A 27,462-nucleotide genomic window follows, 5' to 3' on the forward strand; every position below is an offset into this window, starting at 1 on the left:
CCCGTCCAACTGCGCACCATCTGTCCGCTGGTTCGCAGATTCAGCGTTCGCCGTGAAAGACCTGGAACCATCCTTCGGATCATAAATTAAATCACCAGCAGCCGTGGCCGGGCTGCTTCCGCGCGAAAACGTCCAAGGAATGCAGCAGCATCGGCAGCAGCAAAAAGGCAGAAAGACTTCAACGTCCGATCAAGCGAGGAAACAATAATTCAGCTCACAGCAATCGGGCCGCGGGGGCCAAAGGGAGGGGCCTCACCGAGCGAGGGCATATAAATTAAGGCACTCGAACAAATCAACGAAAAGCAGAAGAAGAAGAGGAAAAATAAAAAATGACAAAAGGTAAAACAAGATGCACATCCACCACACAAAGTGAATCAATTTGATGATTCGATGAAAAATATCACGTGCAAAAAGCGGAAGCACTGTCTCGCACGCAATCACACACACACAGACATGGGCACAAAAAATGCACCACAAATGCAGCGTGTATTGCAAATGGTGATTGGGAAGTGTAGTAGTAGCAACAGCAGCAGCATCACTACCGCCAGCCACAGGCCAACTTCAACGACGCGGAATCGCTATCGAAATTTATTCGAAATTAAATTACCATCGAATTAGTATTCACAAGCGCACGGTTATTATGAGAACGTTGACGATTGTAAATGCGAGAAACGTTGCATGAATTTGTAATGAGACCACCGCCCTTGCACATACCCGCAAGCTCATGCCGATGCCCCAGTATTGTGTACCGATGCGGGAATTTATGTATGTATAACATCGTTAACGATTGTCTTGCGATTGTGTCATTATCATTATCTCGTTGTCAATGCTTGCCCGATGCGCGCAGCTGTGGTTGGATGTGCTTGGGAGTGTCCCTCCCATTGCCGCATCACTCCTCCTCGTTCTGCACAGGCACACACACACAAACTCACACAAACAACATTGGCGAGGCGAGACACAAAAAAACACTCGAATCCCTTCCCAGTGCAACCGTTGCAAGAGATCCCCCGAAGCCACAATTGGCCGCGAAAGGATGCTCGTTCCCGAGGGCGCATCGAGACCGGGGCAGGGGGGGGGGGGGATGGCTTTCACACCGGGGACGGTTGGGTCGGTGGAAGAGCGAAGGAATCCTTGGAGAGGCTGCCAGCCGATGCTGCCTTGTACGGCCGCACCCGAGGCCGACTGAAAATGGTGAATTGTGGTTTCGGTAGCGCGGCATCCCGCCCATTCTGCACGCCACCCGATGGTGTCATTTTATTGCCACAGACCTTCACCAGCCTTCGTCTGTGCCTCAAAGCACAATTCCCTCATTTTTTTTTTGTTTTTTTTTTTGCACTTTTGCTGTATACACAGACACTCTTCTTCCCATTCTTTGGATATACCATTGCAACAAGAGCAACTAACAGGGGAAAGAGGGGAAAAAATCTGCTCCCAGTGCGTCTGGGTTTTGTTCTTGAGAAATTGATCATGAATTCACAATCAATCAAATGGACCAGATAAGAAATAGGGCCAGGGAAGGTTTTTTTTCGCTCGTTCGTATTTCCTAGCTCTGCAAGTGATCCGCACAAGTGCTCCCGTTTTTAGTCTGGTGGCGCGGTTGTACATTTCCAATTAACTCTTAATGACATAAATATCGAATCGATGGGTAAAGTTTTATCGGCAACGAGATCGTTGGGAAATATGCTGCACTCTGTGTACTCTGTTTTTGTCTTCTTCTTCCTTAAGCGCCTTCACTGCGTCTTTACGATTGATACAAACAAACAGACGCAACAGATGTTCATTAAAATGTGTAATTGATGGTTGTTACAATCGCGTCGGTAAATGGGAGATGGTTAGGTATACATATTCAGTCAATTAAGACACACAGGCTACAAGTGGACTTACAGTTGACTTATATGGGGTGCGGCATTGTGTGGGAAGAACTACAACATCGTAACACAACAAGCTCAAATCGCTACATACGCCATGTTTAAGGAAATAGTAATGACTTATTTGTCTTTTAGTTGTATCACTGTTTGCAACGGATCTTCAAAAAAATGTGTTTGTATGCACTATCAAATCCAAATGTAGGTAAGCATACATGATTTTATATACCTGAGTATTGAATACTGAACATTCAGATGCATCCTTTGACGATTTAGCTCGAACGCTTAACGAACTACATGATAATAATGATGACAGAATAGTACGTCAAACCGTAACTAAAAGTGATAAAATCAATGTTGCTTCTCTTATACACCTTTTGAATCTAATTATTGAACCAACATGAGTTATGTAGAAATAGTCAAACAAGTCCCCAAGCTGGTGTTGACTAAACGCCTGAAGGTATGCAATTGTATTTACATTTTTAGGTTATTCAACGCAATCATGACAAAGCTTGAAATGTATTGTAGTCAACCAATTAGATACCAATTTGATAAATTTTGAATGGCCACTCACCTTTGCTGCAGTCCATTGATGTCCTCCGGGTTCATGTCCGACGACACAACGTACACCGTCGTACCGTCCGGGCCTTGCTGCTGCGTGTACAGATTGCTCTGCACCACGATCTGCGTACCGTCCATCAGGCCGAGCTCGTTGTTCGCGTACAAGCTTTCCAGCCCCTTCTGGTCGGTATAGATGACCGTTTTGTTACCCTCGTTGTACACGTAGTCGATCTGGGGCTTCTCTTCCTCAACCGAACCGGGCCCACCGCTGCCGGCACCGCTACCGGCTCCCGACACCGCTTCAAAGTGTGGCATTGCCGCCTTGGGATCACCGTAGATCACGTTCTTGGGCTCTCCTCCGCCGAGCGCATACACGATCTGCTTCGTTTGCCCGGTTTGATCCGGTGCAGCGCCAGCCGTTGCGTAGATTGTCTGCGGCTGATGGGCGGCGTGCGCATGACCATGGTGCTGCTGCTGCTGCTGCTGGGGCTGATGTTTGTCCTCCACGTCCTTCTCGTACTGCAGCACCGTGGTGGGAAGCTGTTCCTGCGGTCCAGCACCAATCACGCCGGTCGAACCCCCGGTCGTCGTGTAGATGATGCCATTGTCCATTCGGTTTAGCAGCTGGTCAGCGGTGGAGATGGCAATGCGAGTCAGGATTGTCTCACCGTTTTCGTTGCGCGTGATGATGTGATGCTCCCCGTTGATGATGTCGCGGCTGATTATTTCCTGATTGCCCAGCAGCCGCTGAATGTGGCTGTCCTCGAGCAGTCTAACACCACCCTGCTGATGCGCTTGCTGCTGTTGCTGATCCTCGGGCGATAGTCTACCGAGATGATGGTGCTGCTGCTGCTGATGCTGCTGCGGATCGCTCGCATCGGTACCGTTGATAGTTGCCGGCAGCAAACGATGCCCATCGATGATGCCGCTATCGTCCGGGTGGACTTGCGAATGCTGCTGGTGATGCTGCTGATGCGGATCTCCCGGAGACATTCGCTGCAAGTGCTGTTGTTGCTGCTGTTGCTGCTGTTGCTGTTCTTCAGCTGCCTGTTGCTGTTGCTGGATCAGCCGAGCGTGGAGCAGATTCTGTTCGGCAACTGCATGATGTTCACTTGGGTGCAGTTGATCAGGAGAAGCCATTTGTTGCTGCTGCTGCTGCTGCTGCTGTTGTTGCTGCTGCTGCTGCCCACCGTGTACGATCGTGGTGAGCTGATGATGATGTGGATTCACCACCAGCTTATGCCCGGCAACACCGGCAGCAGTGGTGTACACGTAGACAGTGTTCGTATCCTTATCGTACACCTTCTCCGTTGTGCCATCGTCCGGCAGGCTCATATCGGTGGCACCTTCGTGGACGATGTGTGGTGACGTGACTGCACCAGCCGTAGCTCCACTTTCAGCAGTACCACCACCACCACCACCTCCACCACCATTATAATCTTTGTGCAGATCCAGCACACTCACGGTCGTCATCGTGGCCAGCTCGGGTGGAGGCGTTCCTTCCGCACTGTTCGATTTCATCTCCAGCGGTGCGTTCGCTTCCTGCTGCAGCTGCTGGTGCTGATGGTGCATTTCAGGCGATGCAGACATGGTGTTTCACACTTTCTTTCCTCTTTTTCTATTGCACTTCTTTAGCGTGAGTGCTCGTTTTTTTTGGCACTCCCGTTCTCGTTCTCTTACAAAATATCTTGAATTTGCACTGCCGACGTTCGTATTGGCACAGAGTTCGTTGTCACGCACACTGGCGAATCACCAGCAGGTCATGTTCACACTACAAAAAGATCGAATACAAACGAAAGAAAGTATAAATTAGTCAGCGTCTAGGTACTGCTGTGTCGTGTTAGACGCGTTCATTTGCACGTTCCGTGCACGGTGAGCCACCGCCGTCATTGGATATTTTGTTCTGATCTTATCATACAAACGGCACCAATCGAATGGGGCGGAAGATTTATTGCTTCACACTCACCAAGCGTACCCATAACGATACACACAAACACACCACCACCACCATCTCAAACAAGGGGAAGGGTTTTTCATTTTCGCATATGAAAAATTAATTGCTCAAGCGACGAACCTAGGGAAAAAACGGATTATAGGATTTGAAGGTGGTTAAAAAGATACGACTGTAGACATGCTGCCAGCTGCTTCCCTCTCTCTTTTTTTCTCGATCTTACCCTTCTGACCTCATTCCACAAGTCTGTGTTCCCTCCCCCGAATTGTGTCCACGGTATGCAGAACCAATAAATTTTGTTATCATTCTCAACGCTACCTGGTACGCGCTGTGGAAGTTTCCGTGCATGTAACGGAGCTTTAATCGCGATTTGCAAATCAACGACTGTGGAGCGGAAACGGCACCGCAGGAGCCGCGCTGGGCTACCGCGAGCGGCGGAAGGTTAGACTGAGAAATAAATATCTCACTTTGCCCTCGGCTCATGCAAACCGTCTCTATCGGTTCAGGCATATGATTTACGAGCTTGGTCCGATCCAGTGTCATTTGGATTGCTGGACGCGCGTTCGGCCCTTTCGGAATGCACGGGGAGACCCTTCTGGGCAATCGATCCTAACCCGTGAGCACAGGTCGAAAGGATTACGGGCACACCTTCGACGCGGTGCGCAATAAATAATGGTGATTGTTCGGATATTTCCACCATTGTTAAGACTATTTGCACGGATGGGTGTGCGATATAAAGCGAATCAAACCGGGGCGGGGACTCCACTTCATTTGGACACTTACATTCCGATCAATTTGTAGCAAAACATTCATCGAACGATAAGGAGACGGAATAAGTTGTTAGTTTTTGGGATGGAAATATTTAAGCAACTGCTTGCGATACTTACGGCAATGGAAGTGATCCTCGTTTCCTTTACTTTTCATCAGTTTAACATTAAAAATGAGACACAGTTGCAAATTTGTACGATGACGCTTGGAAGCCGTGTTTCACTCCAGCTTCAGCTAATTTACGTCACGATATCGATGTCGCTATGGCACAATGCTTGAGTGTGTTTGAACTGATCTGTGCTACATAGAGGTGGGTTCGCTGGTTGCTACTTGCTGTGCTTGGACGGAAGACAGAGATTCGATGTGGTACGGGAAAATTCTACGCTCGTTTCACGATAATTCACAGAATTTTAATCACTGACGCACTGGACGGAAGACGTTGCGTGATTGGTGTTTGTGTAAGATACTGTCGATCACATGGTTCTGATTGTCTTTGCACTTAACCGCTCCGTTGATGCTTCATCGGTTGCTGAAGCTTCAATTGTTATGGCATTTCGTTGTGTAGTTGAATCTGAAACGAGAAAAAAGAACTTCACATTAATGGTACTGCTCGCTTAATTGATCGAAGGGTTCCGTTAGCTGATAAAAGTTAAAAAAATGGAAATAAAATATAAAGGATTACCAAAACCTTTTCTGTAAGGCAGTATAGAGATGCGTGTAGTATTTTTAATGATAAAGTGCCCTAAATCTTACAGTCAACCTACAGAGTGAATCTATCCATCGCATGTCTACTACACTATGTCTGAAATTCACAACCTGTGCGGCTATGTTTTCGCATTAAAAAAAATATTGCAGGAAACTGTAATAACAATCATTAAAACAACATACTTCCACGAATCCTCAATAATACACTTTAACACCAAAATAAAACTCTAAAATGTATACCCCCGGCGATAATGTGCATTGTTGCCACAAGGATCATTATGGAGACAAAGGAGCCACCACCCTTTGCCTTCGGATGAACTCTAACGGCCACCAAGCGAGCCGAACGTACGCTGGGAGGAGGTCGCCCCCAAATGGCTTGACCCCATTAGGCGCCCGCCCGCCGTACCCGGCAGGAACCTATTCGGCACATGGTTCGGCCAACCAACACGACCAACACAACGACCACAATAGGGACCACTCCAATCGACTGGAATGGCCCGAGGGCAGACGGCCCAACCGACGGCGCGACGGTGCGTTGTCGCGATCGAAAACGATCGCCGAGAAGAGATCAGCGAGTGAAAAGAGAAAATTTACGCTTCTTTCCACGCGGCCTGTCACAGGTGCCAATCAATACACTTATCTTCGACTTCACCTCGATTTGCCGGGGGTCGAAACACTTGTCCGCTGTGCGAAAGGGAAGCGAGCGCGTCGGATGGGCGAATCCGTACCGGCGAGAAAGAGAAGCAACTGCCCGCAACGGTTACCTCTTAAAGAAAGAAAATGTTGGAAAACAGACCCTAGTTCAGCGAGCCGAGCCGAGGTACGAAAAAGACAAAACCAATCGTTTGCAAAAGATGCCATGAGGTCGTGGAAGAAAAAAATACTGTCCAATTTCGGCCCAAATAGATTCGTTCCTCCCCGTGTTGTACCCACGAAAGACTTCAACGAAATGACATGAAACGAACGCACCGGTCCGTCCTGGGCGCGTCGGCTCCGTCAAGAAGACAATAATCTTAATGAGAGACATTAATATGACCTCAGCACGAACACACACACTCGGGTTCGCCAACCCGGAGCCCTCAGGGCGTGAAGAGATTTCGGAGGGCACATGGCTTTCGTTCGGCAGGTTGCACGCAGCGCAGCCGGCAAAAGGTCGGGCACGATGATCAGGGCGATGCTGAACATCGGACCCAACCAAATTGTGCCCCTACTTATTGCACAACGTTTCACTCATGCAATAATCTTCGGCCAGCGTCTGCGACCCGTAAAAAGCGCGTCACGATCACGACCGTTCGAATGTGATGTGAACGGTTTTGACAGGTGAAAAATCGTTTCCGATCGTTGTTGCTGTCCCGTCCAATAGGCCTCCTAAGGGTGACATTAGTGCTCGCAAAAAGGAAGTAATTAACAATTATACTTTTAGGTAACACATAATTTCGGCAAAGGTAACACGACACCGGCAGAACGCAGAAAGTAGTGAATTGGCAGCTTACACGCTAAAAACACTTCTCGTGGACCTTTTGGGGAATGTGATTTTTTCTGAAACGAAATCCGCTAAAATATGATCTATAAACAAGCGCACGATCACGTTCGCGCTGGTAAGCACGAGACGCGCAAAAGGTTAATGCAACCGAAATGCTATGTTTGCCATAAATTCTGCCCCGCATCGCACCGTCCTCTTCCCAATAAGCAGCTTAAACAACCCTCGGTTCCGTGTGCATAATATGTGCACCAGCTAAGCGTCGTACACCATCGATCAGCGTCATACCAAAATACCAAAATACCTCGTACTGCAGGATCGGCACGCAAAACTGCGAGGAAGAATGTTTGAAAATGGAAACCGAACGCTGGTATCTAACAGCGCCGTGCCAACGCACACGGACGCGCACAAAACACCTGCTAAAGGAGATCATCGATCAAAGCGGTAATTAATTTTACTTAAACTAAATCTCTTCCCTTTTGCGACCCAAACGCGTGAAGCATCTCTCATGCTAAACATACCTTTCCCCAAACCACAACACCAAACAGGGTCAGGGGTCGAAAAATAATCCTTTCGTCGTTTGCGGTTAGTCCTGGAAGGTTCGTGGTGTGCACAAAGCAAGCACACGCTGCCCTGCGCGTCGGCAAATACGTGTCACCCAACATGGGCACTAACGACGCATCGATACCCACCTGCAGGGCCGGCAGGAAAGTGGTACGTCTGCGCGAAAGCTAACATTGCTTCAAACACGGTACATGGTCGTGGTTTGTAACGTGATACTCGTGTAGCGAACGTACGGATGGCGTTCGTTAAAAGGAGTAAAGCAGACCAAAGGTGGAGAAAGAATTCAACGGCTAACGACAAATTTGATTGTTGCCCACAGCAGGCAAACATTTGATGGAGAAGGTGGAAGTAACAGAAAAGAAATGTTCAAGATAACAAAACACAGTGGAAACTGTCTGGAAGTTTAAAAAACTTTATAAAAATAACATGAAACAAATTGATGTCTACAAAAACTGTACAACGTTACAACACATCACAATGGCTTTCGTTGAAAAGATAAAACAACACATAAAAAGAACATTATTAATGTATCAAATAACAAAGAAATCCCTAAAAAAATCGTTACTATTTGATATAAAAATTAAAGGTAATTTATTTTAAAAATCTTTAAGCAATACGGCCTTTTCGGGCCGTTACTCCTGAATAAAAAAATAAAAAAAATATTAAAAATCTTTTTTTTTGTAGTGATCCATATGGAACATATCAAGTGTTTGAACAGTAAAATTTGTGTTGAGTTTTTCAGTGCACAATTAAATTAACAAATTCCATCATCACATGCAACTAAACGCCTCGCGCCTCATAAACTCTCATACATAATTATCATTTACAACATTTTTTTTAAATCGGTCAACTGTTTGCAACGCAAATGTCCCGCGCACATGCTACAGTGCAGCAACACGAAAGAAACGCACGCCCCACCGCCAACAATTTATTGACTTTCTGCCAGCACCACACTTCACCGGGCGCTGCCGGTGCGCCGGGGTGACAGCAGCACGCGCGAGAATGGCGCAGCTCATTTCCGCGCAAAACGTCCGCGACGGTGCGCGACATGCGACAAAAATTGGCTGAATTTGATCGCGCACCGCGCGTGGAGCGTTTGGCAGCTGGCGGAAATGGGTACGATTTAATGGGTACGCCATTTGCGCCGTAAATTCTCCCCAAACGCTGCACCTTTTACCTGCTCCATTCCCACCACCACACACACACATGAGTGTATTTCTTTGTCGTCCATTTTGGGATGCTGTGAGCCCATAAATTTATCGAACGAAACAACCTTGCATGGGACTCCCCGTGACTCCCCGACAACAGTCGAACGCCGCCGGGTGACCCCAAACGCGCCATAGTAAGGTACCCCTCCCTGAGTGTACCATGCTGTACAGAGGGTTCGACAAGGTGTTCGTCCTGATTGACGAAAACCAGTGAGAGAGAAAGACAGAGAGCAACAAGCCGCTGCCCCCACCTTCCCATGTCATCCACCCACCCTGCGGGCACCCTTTTGCCAATCATCCGAAATGACAATAATCACCTTCCGTCCCGTTTCGTGCCGGCGAACGTAAAGGGTAGTAATTTTTCAATCCACCCACGCGCGCAAAGACATTTAAGCGCGAGATCGCGATCACGATCGGTGCAAATCGCTGATCGCTATCCGCCTTCGTCCCAAATTGGTCCCAATTTTTCCCACCTTCCGCCCGTTGTCGCCCTGTTTCTTCTTTGTGCTAAGGGGAAGCCGTTCCACCGGCTTATTTTTGCGCCGTATGACATTTGAGGCACCGTTTATAAGCCCACGCACGCTACTAGACTGCGACTGGACAAGGAAGGACTGGGTGGGCACGCAAAGGAGAAGGGTTTGTTAAATTATTTTTCATCTCCCACAGTACGTACCGTACCGTATTGTGGTGTAAATTTTTTAACAAAAGTGTTACACTTCTTGTCCTCTTAACGAACCTCGCTGTTTGTTGTTCTTGGACCGAATCGTTGCCACTTTTACCCGAGAGAAATTATCGTCCTCCACATATCGTACAGGTTTCGTTGGTGCACGCGGGATCGAAATGAGCATGTGTTGTTGGTTGGGCGTTCTCCTAAATCTCTGCTCGTGTGCGCGCATACACACACGCCGACGATAATCCACCGAATGAAGCTGTCAAATTGATTTTTATGCTGCACTCGCGTGGTAAGGCGCAAGCGACATGCCCGTCGTTCGGATCGCCGTACCGGTCGCGTTAATTAAAATTAATTCGCAAACAAGCCCCCGCAGAGCCTGTGTGTGTGTGTCGTCGTTTGGTTATGAAACAGTTAAAAAGTGGTGTAAAAAAACATACAATGAAGGATCATGAATGAAAATGGAAGAAAAATAAAGTTAATGTAAAAATTGTACACATCGTTTCATAACCGGTTAGTTGTTTTTCCCATTTTTTTAAACAATAGTTGAAAAATATTGTTTAAATGAAACCACCAATACAATGCTTTCGAAACACACTCCTCCTCCCGCTCTTCGGGTGCAACAAAGTATGAGCGGGATCCCGCTGGGACATATTTATGATCGGTTCGGGATTTTTTGCATTGCCGCTTACTAGATCGATGTCAATCGCGGGCGTGTTACGAGCAAAGTTATGGACTCGTGCGAATTATCGCAAACGCCTTTTTTGTCGCAATATTGTCTATCTCACTCTGTGTTTTAATTTAAGAAAATGGATGCATTTCAGCACGACGTACAGCAGGCACAGAAACCTGATCGCCATATTGCAATCATATTGCGGCAAATTGAAGTTGAAGGTGCTTCAAGTAGTACAAAATCACGATTTTAACAATCGTAATTTGTCTCATGATGTACATTTGATGTATTAAAAGGTTTCAACATAGAAAAAAACAATCATAAGTATCTATTGTAATACATATTTACAGAAACAAATGTCGATTAATAAACATGAGTTAAATCTGGCTATTTTAGGCTCTAGCTATGTTGATAGAACGATTCTTATTTTTCACCTAAACCCAACTCCAATATTCTCAACACATCTCTTTATCGTGTAAACTATTAAAAAAGTACTTCTTTGTGTTTCTTGGTTGGTTCTTTCAACTTCAACATTCCGACTTGTTGTATTTGTACCAAACGATGGCAACGAGCGCTGTCTGTTTACTTTGCAAACCATTGGAAATTGTTTTATCTTGTTACGGCTTGACTGCACCATACGCCATACCGACACTCCGCATCACGGCACATATGACTCCCCCTCCTCACGGCACACATACTCAATCTCCCTGCTACGAAAACGAATGCATTTTTGGTATGCAATGGGAAATAAATCAAGCAAGTTTGTAGCCCTCTAATCCCGCATAATCCCGCACCCGGATAACGATGTTGCCTTGCCCCGGGCTATGAGTTTGTCAAGCCTGTACGCCTGTACGGGCCTGTTTGTGCCGCTTTGCGATATTTCCAAACCTCCGCAAACCGTTTCGGGGGCTAGACCAGCTGCCAGGTGGGGTGAAGTGGAGGTTTGCGCTCGCTGCAGCTGTCATGCAGGCGATGCAACCTAACAGTACCGCTACCCAGTGCCAGCCAGCGCAATCGCAAAGTGAACGAACAACTCGATGATCCCCGCAAACATTACTATCCGCGCCTCCGCCGCCGCCACCACTGCCCCATGTATCAAACAAGTTGCCAAAGACGATTGCGAAAGCTCTTAACTCAATCAAACTACTTCGGCGGAGCTATAAAGTGAACAACCATGTTTCGCCTTCGCCTTCACCCGGCGCGACCTCGGTGACCCATCATCTCAACACCCTGGTGCGCTGTACGCGGTGTACAGTGAAGCCCTTTCCCCGGCCCAGGGCTTTATCTTCCTGCAACAATTAGAGATGCTACAACAACGGGAGTGTTCGATCAAACACATACACACACACTGTTTTGTATCGAAAGTGTCTGTTACGTACGGCATGGTACTCGTGCTCCACGATTCGATCGTGGTTGGGTGTTTCTTTTTTCATAATTTTATCAAAAACATATACAGCATTATCCCCACCACTTTGGATCGCTTAAATTGAGGTTCCTTGCAGGTTACAAGGTGCAATGGTGAACGAGCTGGTGGAACACCGTTTGCAAGCGCTATCTTCCAGCGGTAATCTTTCAATTACAAATACAACCTACACCACACCACACTACACGTCTCTTACAGCCGCGGCCGGTGCACCGTGTATGGAATATGTTTGTGTTTTTCGGTCAAACGATCATACGATTTCACACGGAAAAGTCTGTCAATGCGTACATGGTAAAGAATTCGAACACGAACAAAGTGTTGTTTTTCATCATTGCTTCTTCTTAGCGCAAGAATTATATACACATACAACATTGAATTATTTTCAATGCTTTGCTGGTTCTCGATTGCCTTATAGATTGTTCATTCGTAATCGCTGGGATTAATGCACTAAATATTGCACTACAACTTTAATTCTCATTTTCCCATACAGGCATGTATTGATCAATATTTAAATTTGAAATTCAGTTCTATCCTACAAGAAATTTGCAAAACAAAGAGAAGAACAAACAAACATCACAGAAGAAAGATTTAGAGCACAGTGGTAAGACAAAACGCGAAAGCTAATCAATCAAATACCAAAAATCTATTCAAAATACAAAAATAATGTTTTAAGGTTGTAACTGTGATATCAGATCCAAAAGATATATACATTAAGGAAGACCTTAGGAAGACATTAATCTGGAAGAGACGTAAAATGAATGGAATATGACGGGATCGTCAAAATGTCTACCTTAAAGAAACAATTCACCTTGAAGAGACTACATCTCAGAGAGATTTCACTGTAATAGGCATATGACTCTAGAAGCCGAAACCACACATAGAGAATCCAGTGCTGGTTAAGATGAGCCTGAACTAAACAAGATCGCTAACATGCATTACTGACTGTTATCATAGATCACTTAAAAAAGATAACAAAAAGGTCTTGCAAATTTCAGAAGCCAAAATGGTTTTACACGAAGTTGATATGCGCTTTAGAAATATGACAAAAATGTGAAAATTCTTTTTACTAAACAAGCACGGAGCTTACCGAACATTGAAACTTTAACTTGTTTAATTACTAAGGAGGAGCTAAACAGTAAAACCTGTACTAAAGCTCATTCAATTGGCCATCAGTACGACAAATTCCCTCTATTCGCTTTATGAATTTATGAAGTCAAAAATGAATATCAAACACAAGAATCCCATTCCTGTCATAAAACTCGCCACTTTGCCAACAAATACGGTTGGTTGCCATGCTATCAATTAACTAAAATGTATACACCAACACAGGAAATCAGCATACCTTCAACCTGATGCATAAATCAACTCCGATTAAATTAACCCTTCCGTCCAAACGAACGAATGATTTCCGCCGTAGCTCGGTAGCAAAAACACATTTACCCCGTGTTCTCAACAGAGAGAAAGAGAGAGAGAGAGAAACGACGCCGCATGCACTGATAACTAATGGCGAATCGGTTGGGCGGGGGGGTTCCTTGTCACTACCTGCAACCATGCCTTGCGTTTACTTTTACACCGCGTCAGGGTATTAGAACGCGAAAACTGTCGCCACTCCCATCAGAAATCCCCCACCGCCCGCACATTATAACAACGGGCGCAATTCTAATTCCACGTATTCTGTATGATTTTCAGACATTCCGCTCCCTCATAAAGTACACAGCGCGGGACACGATAAACCGCCGCGGTTGGGAACTGTGTAATTAGCGATGTAAAACAATTACCCGCACCACTTGCCAGCGCCCCTGAGTTTCAATTAGTTTGCAATACAAAGCCAATATAAGCTGGCTGGCACACTGGGAGGTTATGTAAAAGATCGCACCATCACCACATCTCACTTTCAAGCCGGCGGCGGTGATGGAGCAGGATTCGTGCAAAATCTCCGCTCATAGCGGTTCATATCACTGGCACGAACAACAAAGCGGGCCAATATTAATTGGTCGAGCGCTTAGATGCACCAGCTTGGACGGTGATCGTGCCCCATCTCAGCGCAAGCCATAGGACATGCATCAATTGAGCAATCTATCATCAGCTGCCAATACGAAAAAAATGATTAATGTAGTCATCGGACAGCACTGCCAGTGCTTGTGTGTCCATTTGCGTACCGTTTTTGTGCTGAGCGATGCAAATGGGGTGAATTAATAACGCTATTTTTATCGATCATGACTAGGACAGGTTAAGTAGGGAGTGCTGTGCCTAACACCGTTCCCTTTTTTGCTGATGAGGACAAAAGCATGATAAGTGTCCAATAAATGTCCAGAATGGTAAATCAATTTTAATTTACTATTCTTTTTTATTGATTTAAAAGCAACATAACCAAGCAAACAGGCATTCCACCCACGATATGAGAATTGCCACAAAAATTGATCTACCAAATAAGAACAAAACACAATGCCACCCACCCTTCCCATGACAACTGGCAACGAACCGATCGGCACCAAAACCGCAACATGTCCTCCACCGAAACGATCGCGTTTCCAAGGAAACAATGATCCTTTCTCGATCTCAAGGGGGTGCATTTATTTTTCCTTTTTTTGTTTCTTATTCCTACTCCCCGACGCTACCAGCAAGAGTAGCAGCAGCAGCTCAACGACTTCCACGGCTAATTAGCTCGCCACCGATCGATGCCGATGAACGTCCTCGCCCTCGCCGTATGACCACACACAGGGGGCAGCAGGGGGTTAAAGCCACCTCCGGGCTGACGCGGTTTGCAGCAGAATCCTCGAAATACACCTTCGGCGATCGAATTGCACTGCTGCCACTGGCCGCGACCGTTGGGGCTGCACTTCGAAGCGGGTAATCGATAGCATCGGCGGCGGGACTGCGGTTCACCGATGCATCGCAACCTGTTGGGCTTCCGAAGTGTGCGGTCGTGCCGCTTTCTGCAACGGTCGGGAGAACCAGGGCGCATTGGGTCTCGATTTCAGATTAGTTTTCAATTATTATTCTTTTTTTGCTGCTGCTGCTGCTGCTGCTGCTTGCGTCTTTGTTACGTTGGAGCTTTCGTTCTCCGAGTTTGGGGATCGGTTTTTATGAGTCGAGAAATTTATGATCACTTTTAAAAATCAATTCAAGAAACGGTAGAAAGGCAGGGATGCAATGTCCAATCTGACAGCCACACTGTGCAATATATTATCATTGTGGCATGTGAAGGATGATAAAGTTTGGCAAAGTCCAATCGAGATACAAATCGGTATGGGTTTGTCATAATATCGTAAAAAAGTACAATGTTGGTATGGCAAAAAATACAAAAACGATGAATGGAAGTATTGAATTAAGAAAATTTATATTTTAATGATGAATGAAGTTTTTAAACTTTAAAATTAAATCTGAAAAGTAGTAATAATTATTTTTATCAAAGATCAAATCAAACAAGACTCTAGGTGTAGCATTTACGAATTAACCCACACTCTCATTAATAGCTCCTACCTAAGTGACATTGCCAAGTGACTTCTGATGTCACTTCGGACTTCTGACACTTAACCTTCGCACCGCCAGCAAGCTCACGTTTAGCGCACGCCTGTACGGCTGTAACAGTAAAATAAACGTAAGTCACCGTCTGGCAATTCCGGACACCAAACCGGAACAACACACCTACTAGACACTGCACACAAACACACTCAGCGGCATGCGCGGTGAAAACAATCAAACAGTTTTCTTTACAAACCCGATCAGCGCCACTTGGCGCACTGTAATGCCCAAACTAAACCACCCCTACCATCCCCCCCCCCTCCTCTTATTCGCCACCATGACCAGACAAAACAAACCCGCCACCCGCCAATCCGTTGTCCATCTCATCTACCAAACACGGCCTGTAAGGATGGGGCGGAATAAAACAGGTTTCCGACGGAGGGCACACCGCTCCGCCTGAACCATACACCAACACACACTCACACGGGCGGTGTGAACTTCGTGGGACCGGTCGACATCCAATGGGGCCAGCCAGTTCAAGGGCCCCGGTTCAAATCGACTCCAACATCCCCGCCACGTACGGGTTAGCCGAGGTAAAGAAAGTAAAGTCGCGCCCCAAACAAAAGCCGGTTCATCGCGGTCGACCGGATCCGGTCAGTACGCACCGTGGTCGGACGCATCCCGGCGCGCGACCACTCGACCGGATCGACCGTTTGCCACATGCCCGTTTGGCAGGTTTTGTACCAAAACAATCGCACCCAAACCGGTGAAACGGACTGGATTGTTGGTTCAGCTGGTCAGCTGCTTCACCGTCAAGAGAATCCCACTAGATGGCGACACCGGTCAGTAGTGTACGCGCACAAACACCAAACGTCACCCTGCATCCCAAACAGGCAAGAACGTCAACCTGTTCCCATCTAACAAGCGCAACAGCGACAAAAACCCGTTCGCCGGGTTCTGCTTAAAAACTGCAACCAAACTGCGCGTCGTACGCAAGAGGGCGCGCGCGCTCGCTCGCTCGCTTGCTCGTACGCAAAAGCTTAGCAACCACGTGGTTGGCGCGCAAAACCGACAACAAACAAAACGTCAACAAACCGGACCTAACTAACACACGCGCACGTATAAGAAAGGAAACAAACAAAACCCCCACCCCCTGGAGGGCGGGAAAAACTTGTCTAACTTGAAATGATAATTTCAAAACAAATTCTTCATTCTTCCACCGAGCGCACGTGGCCAGCCAGCGGTGCGCTAGCGGCGTACGACACTAGGAAACGGTCAAAGCACGGAAGGAAACGGCGCTTCGGCAGTGCCATTTTATGCGCCGCTGAGTGCCGTTTCGGACCGATTCTGAACGATGGCATTAGCGTCCAACGCTCACCGGTTAACAATCCGCCGGGCTACCAATTAATGCGCCAACGTTTCCAATTATTTAGCCTCACTCCACCGGTCCATTCATAGCCCATTCTCTTTTCATTCTTCCGTGCGTGATTATTTGCGCGCGCGCGTTCGGCTTTAATTATTCTTTTTTTGTGGCGTGATGCGGTTTCGAAGCGTGTTTCCTACGCATCAAACAAACACAGATTCAGCATAGTAAGCTGCGCGTTGTTTGCCATTTTCTCGAAGGAACATTATTTCGTTTTGGATATTAAGTTAACAAGAGGCTAATCACCGTAACAATTGAACATTAGGATATTGTAAAAAACTTGCAACGAAGAAGAAAAAACACAAAAAGCAACCGCTGCGCTAGAAGCAGATTTAACCGCAACGTGCCCACTGCCTCACGTGCCAATCATCGTCTGCCACGGGGTCCAGGGCCAGGGCTGGTGTATTTGAATTGCTTCCGAGCGAAATCGGACGATTAAAGCGTGTGGCATGGTAGGTAGCGATCATTACAATAATTCGCCTAATTAGGATAACGCTTTCCTTTTCTCACTCCGCTTCGAGGAGCGTAGCATTGCGGCCGAATAAAGAGTTTTCGATAAACAACCGGCCAATCAGAATATCCCCGCTTGCCTGCCTATTATTATGGATTTGCCTAGGGAATGTTTTTCCATTCTCGCATCGCTAATGCGTTGGATCGGGAACGTTCAGTACATTGTATAGAGCAATAGCGCTGTATGATTCATTCCGATGAGTTGATGGAAATTTTGCGGTTTTTTTATATATTCATCGTTATCTTTACACTGTATTCTGGGTCAGTTTCTAATGTGAACGGCATTATTCGACAATCGCGCGAGGTTTTTTTTTACAGCCCAGCTGTCACAAGTTATGACAGCTGTGGAAAAACATCTAGCTAGTTTTGAATAATGCTGTTCACATTGAAAACTGAGCCGGAAAACAGTGTATCGATAGACCTAATTGGGAATAAACTTAGAAAAATTTAATTTCTTTTTCCAACGCAAAGTTCTTATAACACACAGATGAGAATGGGAAACTGTGAAATTTTAGCATATACTTTTTATAATTGATATTGGTATTTTTTAAACAGACACCTGATTGAACATTACATTCTTATATATAAATTTAAAATTATTCTCAATTCGCCAGATTAGTCAATGATAATAAAATTTTGTCGCTAAATATCGAAGTGCTGAAGTGATAATCGTAAAAGAAGCTGAACTTATAAAACATTTGCCCAAAAACGCTGTTCGAGTAGCCAAGACGTAATGTGTCCCGAGCACGAAGGGCACTTTCAGGTGCATAGATATGTAAATTTTCAAGAAGATAAGGAGTGTCAATCTCATTAGCAAGGATTTTAGCTACAAATATACCCTATGCAACTTGCCGTCGAAAAGCCAGTGGTTGTAAACTCAACAAGGAGCAGCGCTGGTGGTAACTAGGCGAATAATTAAGGTCCAACCATGGTAGGTTACTGACAGCTGATCTAGTAAACTTACGCTGGATCGACTCTAGTCGATTTTTTGTAGAGTAATATCGACTCTATTACTTATGTTATGTTAATATTCAGTAAGTAATACTAAATTTTTGAATAAAATATAGCTCTATCTGAAAGTTGATAGCACATCCCTGTTAGGAAACGTATCTTTTAATCGTGCATACAGTGATTGTTATTAAAAAAATCTTCTTTAAACTATTTCATATTTCCTATACAGAAGCATTTTTTCCAGAAATGGTTCTTCTTATCCGCTCAAAAGCCTTCCAGTAACTAAACTCACGTAAAGTAAAGTAACCATCATCATCATCATCATTATCATCATCATCAGGAACAGCAGCCAAATGGCTTTAACCATACAATGAAAGCTGCCGGCGTGATGTAATCATTGCGTTCTCCCTTTTTTATCCTTCTCTCGTGCGGGTGTGTGCTTCGGAACAATAACGACTGGGGGAAAAAACGACGGCACCACAGTTTCACCCTTTTGTATCCCATCCCGCGGCAATTTTTGCATTTTACATCCTTTACAGCTGCAGGCGAGGACTGCAGTCGGACACCGAAACAGAAAAAAAACTTCACCATCAAAAAAATCACCACATGCGGGAAAGCATGAAAGAGAGGACGTGGACGGGATAGCAAACACGACACGTTCGCTGAGACTGAGAGCACCGTTTTCGGAGCTACTCCCGAAAGGGTAAATGGCCGCGCTCCGGATGCACCGTTCTGCGCGAAATTGCACTCGCCAGCGAAAATGCATTGTCTTCGCCGCAGTTTAAGGGTGGCATCCTGTGCACCGGCGATCTCACCTATCTCTCGACTCCTGCTCCCCCCCCCCCCCCTTCAACTGTATCACCCGACTTGACCGGCGGGTCCTCGAACGCTACGGATGGTAACGATTTAATGATCCTCCGCTTCGCGAGGACTCGTTGCGAGTTATCTTGCTGTTGCTGTTAACTCTTCCGCTTCTCCTCCCCTTCTGCTCACTAAAAGGTGGCTGCAAAAACCGAGGCGAAATGAGGTCACCAAACGGTCCTTTGTCTTGGATGGAAAGATTGCTTCTTCATCTTAACGGTTCGGTCTTGCTTTCTTACGTAAGCGATCCTGACGGAAAGAGGGTCCATCCAACGGAAGGTGCTTTAATTCAGTTCGACAGCAAAACTGTATGCTTTTGAATTTCACGGTAAAGTAAGCTTTGAAATGAAATCAAGTGAAATTTGAATCTTTTCACCACATGTGTGATATTGATTGGCTTTAAATCGTTACCACATTAGAGTCAGCTACTACTATGTTCAGCAAACTCCCAGGCTAATGTTGAAGCATGATCATAAAGATCTTCGATTATCAGAACAGCGCCATCGCACATGAGAAACGCGCAACAACAAGCAGACAAGGGTGCTTAAGTAAAATATTGATTTAATCAATTATGTCGCAACGGTGAAATCTTCGTCACCCAACGTTGCACCTCTTATTTTCTTCGCCTCCTTTTAATAGCCTACACACCCCATCCCACACCTGCACCTCCTGCCCAGAGAAAAAAAAACACGAAACTTTCCCTCCAGTGTTTAACTAGCTCTTGACGGTTGTTTGTCCGTTGTTTAACCTCCCCATCTGAACCCCCCCCCCCCCCCCCCCTCTAGTTCTGAAGCAGCATCCATTGTGTGAGAATATTTCTTCAAGCCATTTGGCGATGAATCACCCCACCCTCACCGCCACTCCAACAAACAAAAAAAGCACGCAGATACCGGGCAACAATCGATGCGTGCCAACGATAGTGTGTTCCATGTCCATTCTTTAACATCTTTCACCCCTTTCCTCTCTTCGGTCGCTTTATATTGTTTTTTTTGCGTCCATTGCACTCCTCCTCGATTGTCCTGATCAATCGAGTACTTGCGATCGACCCTTTTGGACGGGAGAGGGGATGGAATAAAGCTTCACTGACACCGTCGTCAAGTACCGGGCCGCGTTCTACGATGCCCCAAAAGCGGCCAGCAAACGCACGCAAGGTAACAAAAACCCATTGAACTGGCCCCGCATTACCTCTCCCGGAGTGTGTCCCACTCCGGCACGTTTGCTCAACCAAAGCGCTTCAAAAACGCAGCCCAAACAACAACAAAAAGGGCAACTCCATCCAGCCTGCCGCCGATGGAAGATTAATGGGATAACGAAAACGCGATGTACTCAATGCGCGCGATCGGCGTTGTTATCGAATTTCTTACCCTCCAGCTTCACCATCCATCCATTTACCAACACTCCACCCTACAGAGCTAAAGCTTTCCGAGGGACCGAATTTCGGTTGTGATGTGATATGTGTGCGTGTGAGCTGTCTTAAAATTTCCTGCTCGCAGCCCAGCAAAGAGGCTCGGCCGCGGTCGGAAAGGATGCGGGAGAAACAATTTATTAAAATTACATGCCCACTTCAAAATCAAAAAGAGCAATCAAAAAGAAGTGCCAGCGGGCAAAGATCACCGCGCACCGGCGCGCAAGATTCTTAATGTTTCGCTTTTCACTCTCTGCGTGCTTCGCTGCTTTCGCTGTTTCGCCGCTGCATCGTTGATGCGAGAGGGGCTACCCTTTTTTTGCAGGGTCATTATGATGCAACATTTTGGTCTGCATGGTAGTTATTCTCTTGTCCCGTCTGCCTTCCACTCTGGGAAGCTGCAGCGCTTCCAGCAGGCCAGGTTCTTTTGGCCAGAGTTCAAATGCAGCTGTAAGAATATCTGTCAATAATTGCAGAAAAAGTATTTTCTTCAACGCTTCCGAGACTGATTCGGAGGGGCGTCTTTTGAAAATAATGAGGTAAGCTTAGGTAAAAGGGCAAAAGTTGGCTGAATTTTGAGTTATATTCTTCTTTCATAACATATGATATGTTTGAGACAAAAAAAGTATATTCTTGTTGAGTATTTTGAAGAAACATTCACTTTCGAACAGACGAGACCAATTATAACAGCGACGAAATCCACGACAATGTCCACACGCATACATACTGCATCACAAATGAACAAATAAACTATATTTTTTATATTTTGTAACGCTACACATAATCATCTTCCTTTACTGGTCTGCTGTCCACTCTTGTATTTTGAAATGTACGCACTAAGATGCCTTTTCTACATCTGACGCCAAATCTCACCAATTCCAGGAAACAGCAAAATGAAAGTAGAAGAAACCAACACGAGAGATGAAATCCTCTCGCACACCATCACACATAAGCAGCTGCAGCTTGCTTTTGAAGCTTAATTTGAAATTTATTCAAATTTTGAACCACCACCTACTACTACTGCTAACGAGCGACGCGATTGAATGACACACATCTTGATGCTGGCTTTATGCCTTTCTTTTGCGTTTTTAATTTAACAAGACCCACACGTCTGCACAGGCACAATAAGTTCGCGCCGAGCTACAAGCTTTTGAGAATACTTGTGGTAAAAATATACGCAATTTCAGTACAAACATCTTACCGAAAAGATTTAGTTTGATTCTATCCCTCGATTAGTTTTTATTTACAAAAGTTGCAACGTTTTCTCTTAATGTTCAGATAGTAGTTTTTTTTTTATATTCCATCATACAAATTATAAAATTCAACAAAACACGCTTTCAACGTCCGGAGTTAAGCCGAGGGCCACGCGATGAAGGAGCATGTGCAAGAGGGAAGAAACTAATTAACGTGCAGGTAATATTTACACAGTCCGTCTAATTGATCTAATCAAACTGAAAGCCTTCACAGTGTGCATTGTTCCAGGCCTTTCCCCTAAAAACTTCCCCGAGTTGTTTGCTTCGTTTCTCTTCCGAATCGAAGAAGCGCAATAGTGCTGGATTCTTCAAACATTTTTTCAAACCATGTCTCTATGCCTGTCTGCCTGGGCCATCACCGTACGCTCCGTTGACATTTCTATGGGTGAAACGTCGATGTTCAATGTTGACAACGGAGCAACACAAAAACGTTCCCGTGAAGAAAGCAAAGAAGACTAACTAACGATCAACGGATTGCGTCATGCAGTTTTGTTTACGAGAATTTATGCCTTTCTCGCAAGGACTGTGTCATTAATGTGCAAAATCCATTAAATCGAATCATGGCGAGCATATATTTTCGAGAGCTGTCGTATGCAATTTAGTTGCCACTTTGCAGAACAAAACACATTCTTGTGCATTTTCCAACTTCAATAAATATATTAAATTGTTACCAATATTTATTGTTGCGTTACTGACTGAAGCTGAGTTTTAAGTTTTTTTTAAATTCATGATAATATCTTACATAGCAACATGTACATCTTGTAAAGGTAATATTCACCCAGAAGGCGTAAATCGTACCGGCCACACATTTTCTGGCCGCACTCTACCACCGAAATCCGGACTACCTTTCTAAGCGCACAGACAATATTTACCCATAGGTAATTGAACCCAACCCAATCTCTACTTTTCGAAATTACAAACAAGCTCACTCTTCAGCACGCACACAGCATCCCACTGCGATCCGTGTTTACTTACGCGCGTGATCGTGAATGAATCTACGGTAGGGAGTACGGTGTGCAAATAGTCTACCGGATGCCGATGCCGGAACGATGATGATTTATCATACATCGCACACAAAACAGCACCAGCAGTAGAATTCATCATCACCGTGACGGGTTTGCTCATTGTTTACCCAAAATATATCTAATCGTAAGCAAGTATGAGTAAGAGCCACTCTTTGGTTGGACAGAAAGACTTCTACGCTAGCTCTGGTGACGAACCTCTGGAAACGATGTCCCAATGTTACGCAACCGATACTTACCTAATTTGCAACCAAAATCTTAACCTATTATTTATTCCATCCAGCATTATTAAATTATGCATAAAAATTGACGCACAATACTACAACTTTTATCTAAAATTAGAAACAACCCAAACCATGTTCGGGAAACAAACTTGTCCCAAAATCGCTTTGCAAACCTCGTGGCCTACTCCAAACAGAAAAATCTGCGGCCTCTACAGTGTTACGCTGATCATTTAGCATCACAATGCTTCCCCCACCCCCACCCATATCCCACACCTCACAGGCAGCTTCATTTGATAAGAAATAAACTCCACCTTCTGCTCGCCTGATGAGGCACACCATCTCACACAGGGAGCTTGATAAAATTTACGACCAGCTTGGGTTTAATTTTACGAATCTTCTCCTCTTTTTCGTTTTTTTTCGTCGTCCTCCACCACCTCCATCACATCCATTAATTCCCTTAAGAAGACCCCTCTCTCTCTTCCACCCCCCCCCCCCCCCTTTTCCGCAATACAAAGGCGTCTGTTTTATTTTACACATGCAAGAAAAAGAATACATTTCAAATAAAAGTATCGACGCTCTAAAGCCACGAACACAGCCACGGCGACAGTGCCAGATTGTCGAGGCAGCGCGAAGCTCTTCGATTAGCAATTTAAATTTACCACCATCCGCCATCAAACCAAACCAAGCATAATCTCCGAGCGGCCGAACGCGGAGCTTGAAGGAAGCGAACTCGGAATGGATTTGATTATTTTATTGGGGGAGGGGGAGATTTTTTTTGTTTTCGTCGTCACCATCGAAGAGATGCTTAAAGATGGCGGTTTATTCATCTTCCGCCCACCTGTGGCCTTCCCAAACAAGCCGACCATTTTCCATCGGTTTCCCCACGTTACGGTGCCGTCCGCTTCCTTCCTGACGCAACCGTGGTGCGTAATATATGCTCGACCGTGCCTTTTGCAAACAGCGTCACGGAGGTCACATACTAAGCAGCGCGGCAACGGCGATGCTTGACCGGCCCGAGGGTTATATACGCGCATTTGTGTGTGTGTGAGTGTGTATTAATTTATGTTTTATTTTTATCAACACCAAAAAGGTCAAACGGCAATCAAGAAGCTAAAACTTTGTGAAACAGTATTCCATCCGCACTGCCTGCACGATCGGTGTCACCTTGAACCGTCCATTTTAGCGTCGAATCTGTGTTCCAATATAACATCAAAATTATTCTCTGACACTATCCGGCACCTTGGCGTCAGCCAGTCAGCTTGTGCAGCATCGCCTGTGCGTGCGTTAATGAATTTCCATACAACACACCAGCACCCAGTGGGACCGACAACGAGAGGCCACCGTTCGTGAACGGCACACAGTAGCCCGCCGGGAGCAACATGTCAAATTTGACAGTCCGCAGTAGCAGCACATTCGCAATTGGAGCGTCACGATCGTGCACCGATCGTACAACCTTCAGCGCGAATTTCAGTGCGCAAAGCCTTGTCCCGCGCTTGGGGACGATCGAAGGTATCGCTTCCAGGCAGCTTATCTTGCAAGCGTCGTCACTCACTGCTGATGATTCGCCCCCATACATAAGCGATCCCATTATCGAACCTCAACCAGTATTTCCACCGAGCCGAAAAGCATTCACCATTCGAGGACGGACAAGGCAGTTTAGATCACCTTGGCTGATGGTGGTGGTGGTTGTTGGTGATGATGCGCCCATGCGCACGTACCACGCGCTGATGCGTCAAAAACAGGTCCAACCGGATCCCCAAAACGCTCCGAGCGGTGCCGGGCCCGAAAAACCCCACAATGACCGCTGGCGAGTGCGAAAACCGGGTCCCCAAAATGGACGGACAGGTTGCCGCTGCAAATGCTCCGTAGGGTTAGGGCCTCCGGGGTCGTCCAGCACGCGGCCAAGCGCATCGGGTCATCGGCGGGCGCGACGCGTCGGCAACAACACTGGACAATCCAGTTTCACAGGTTCAAACCATCGTACCGCGCTCTCGTACTAATACCCACAAACACACACATAGAAACGCTCGTACTCCAAAGACCTGTTTGCCTACCTGTGCCCTACCTTGTTGCCTCCGCCCGTGCCGCTACGAAACAAACAGCCCTCGTGTGCGCGTGTGCACTAGGGGGATCCTGTTATTTCGGTACACTTTTGCTTTCATTGAAGAACCTCTCTCCCGCCAGCAAAACCAGTCCGGTTCGGGTGAAGGCTACCGGGCTTTTTTTGTGTTACTGTTGTTGTTGTTTTGGACCGGAAATTAGTTCACTGGGCCAGCAGTGGCCGGTGACGGTCAAACAGTGAATCAAACATCAAATCTGACAGGTACTGGGTAGGAGTGCCCCCTATACCACACTATTCGTGCTGCTCGAAATGAAGGTGTAAACAAGAGGTGTTTGTTGGGCCGTTTGTTTTGCGACGGAGTAAGTTTCATTTTACGAATTTTGTATAGAAAATGAATTACATATTCATTAGTATATTCTCTCAAAAAACATGATGTATCGAAGTAAAAAAGAAAAAAATTAAAGGTGTCATCTACCATACTAAGGCTCTTACAATTTTACGTTGATCAAAGAATGGTAACACAAAAACGATCACAATCCGTGTTTTTTTTAGAGTTTACCGATTTTTTAGAAGTTCTTAGTAAATTCACATTTTAGCTCAATATCTGTACAAGTAATAAGAGTTTTTAGTTATTCAATTCTCAAAACAGCATATAAATTGCAGAAACACATTACAATTAGCAAAGCAGTTATTTTCCCTGAACATTCTTATTTTGTCCAGTATACTGAGATTAGTTATTGTATTTTACGGTAGAGGGCACCGAAAAGCTGTTGTAACAAATTTATCATTGAACCCTTCTTTATTTTAAGCCAGAAAGCTGCAATTTCAGCCTGTCAGTGGAACGATATTCATCATACTATACTTATCCAATATTTATGCCCCAGCGAATAAAAATCATTTATTCATGGTCTAACCTGATCGAGCTTGAACCGAACAGGCGTTTCTTTACATATTTTTCAGGCTGATATAGTCTAGGCTTAAAATCTGTTGAAGTGTCAAACTCCATATGAAACAGATGACTAGAATCGTAAAACTCCCATGAATTGAGTTTACTCCATAAAATATCCATTTTGAAGTGCAGTAACATTATCAGTATGCTTATACATCCTTACTTAACTGCTAGAACTAAGTTGTTAACCTTGTCAGTTATGATTTTAACACAAATATCAAATAAATTCCCCAGTCTTGCTAGCAAATGAACGTACAAAGAAAAATTCGTAACACACCGTACCTAATAGCCATGGGTACCTTTTGCCATTCTAATGGCGACCCGTAGGCTTGTCCGCTTTGTTTACTAACATTGTTCTGCGACCACTACACACAACACGATCATGTTCAGCGTGCTCATCGTACAGTTACACTGAAACCAAAATCCCCACGCGAAGAGTGTCATAACATGTACGAGCGGTGGTACAGGGCAATAAAACAAACCGCCCGTGAGATGAATCGACGAGTAAGACACGAGTGCTGACGAGGAGGTGATTTCTCAGTCCAAAGAACCAAGCATGGCCGATACTTAGAAGACCCGTATGTGCCATCTCTGCAACCTTCCTTCCCCACATCTGCAGCAGCTCCCTCTACCGTAGAACCCGTGGTGAGGCGCTTGCGTGCGTATTTTACCAATGTTTAAGCGCGCGCGCTCGGTCACAGATTCTAGTGTGAATACATACTGGGCACCGTGTGCCGTCTCGAATGGCCGTTAGGTTAGTGTCGATCAAATTGGAACCAACGCCATATCGGGCGCCCGAGGAGGGCAGTAAAATTGCTTCGCACTGGGCCGTTTCAAGGTGAAACACTAATGAACAATATTACAGCAAAGATCATTCCGCTTGACAGCTAGGACAGAAAAGCATACAGAGAAAGAGAGAGAGAGAGAGAGAGAGAGAGAGAGAGAGAGAGAGTGAGAAAGAGAGACATTGAAGGAAACCTTCACACAACACACCGTACAGTAATCGCGGTGCGTTTTCGTTAGCCAGCACCAAAAAACCTCGTCCGCGCGATCTGCACTTCGATCGGTTGCATATCGGTTGCGAAGTGACCATCGATTGGTTTCACCGATTGTTTTGCCGATTATGCTGGTCGGACCATCGGTGAGTAAATGTCAAAGCCGCTGCCGGCATTTGGCCAATAATTCGCATCGTAGATTGGCAGCCTAATGCGCAGCATTAGTGTAGCGTGACAGTTTTTTTATGCTTATTTGTGTATGCAGGCCGATTTGAGTCAAATTCAAACCTTCCTGGCAAGGCCTTGGATTGAGCACACTGGTGTTCCCCGTCGTTTGCATTGAAACTTGTGAAAAGATTCACGCCGTGTTGCGAAATGCGTTCGAGTTTCGTCAAAATTTTGTTATCTAATTAAAATTTCAATTATCTCATTGTGAAAAACCATTCTTTGGGTATTTTCTAATTATCTTTTTCG

The 27,462-nt window shown here is 45.6% G+C and overlaps 1 protein-coding gene across 3 annotated transcripts in view; it reads right to left on the reverse strand.

The window, feature by feature from the left end:
* The window catches only part of LOC1276249 (protein grainyhead), a 191,275-nt gene that overhangs the window by 148,332 nt on the left and 15,481 nt on the right, over positions 1 to 27,462 (reverse strand). For all 3 annotated transcript variants that reach the window (XM_061649475.1, XM_061649476.1, XM_061649474.1), the window contains exons 2-3: positions 5,265 to 5,716; positions 2,440 to 4,197 (exon numbers count right to left, since the gene is read on the reverse strand). In XM_061649475.1, the coding sequence (XP_061505459.1) occupies positions 2,440 to 4,016 (1,577 nt within the window). In that variant the 5' untranslated portion in view covers positions 4,017 to 4,197; positions 5,265 to 5,716. The remainder of the gene's footprint in view (positions 1 to 2,439; positions 4,198 to 5,264; positions 5,717 to 27,462) is intronic.

The sequence above is a fragment of the Anopheles gambiae genome, chromosome 2 (genome assembly GCF_943734735.2).
Source record: "Anopheles gambiae chromosome 2, idAnoGambNW_F1_1, whole genome shotgun sequence".
NCBI classification, from domain to species: Eukaryota; Metazoa; Arthropoda; class Insecta; order Diptera; family Culicidae; genus Anopheles; species Anopheles gambiae.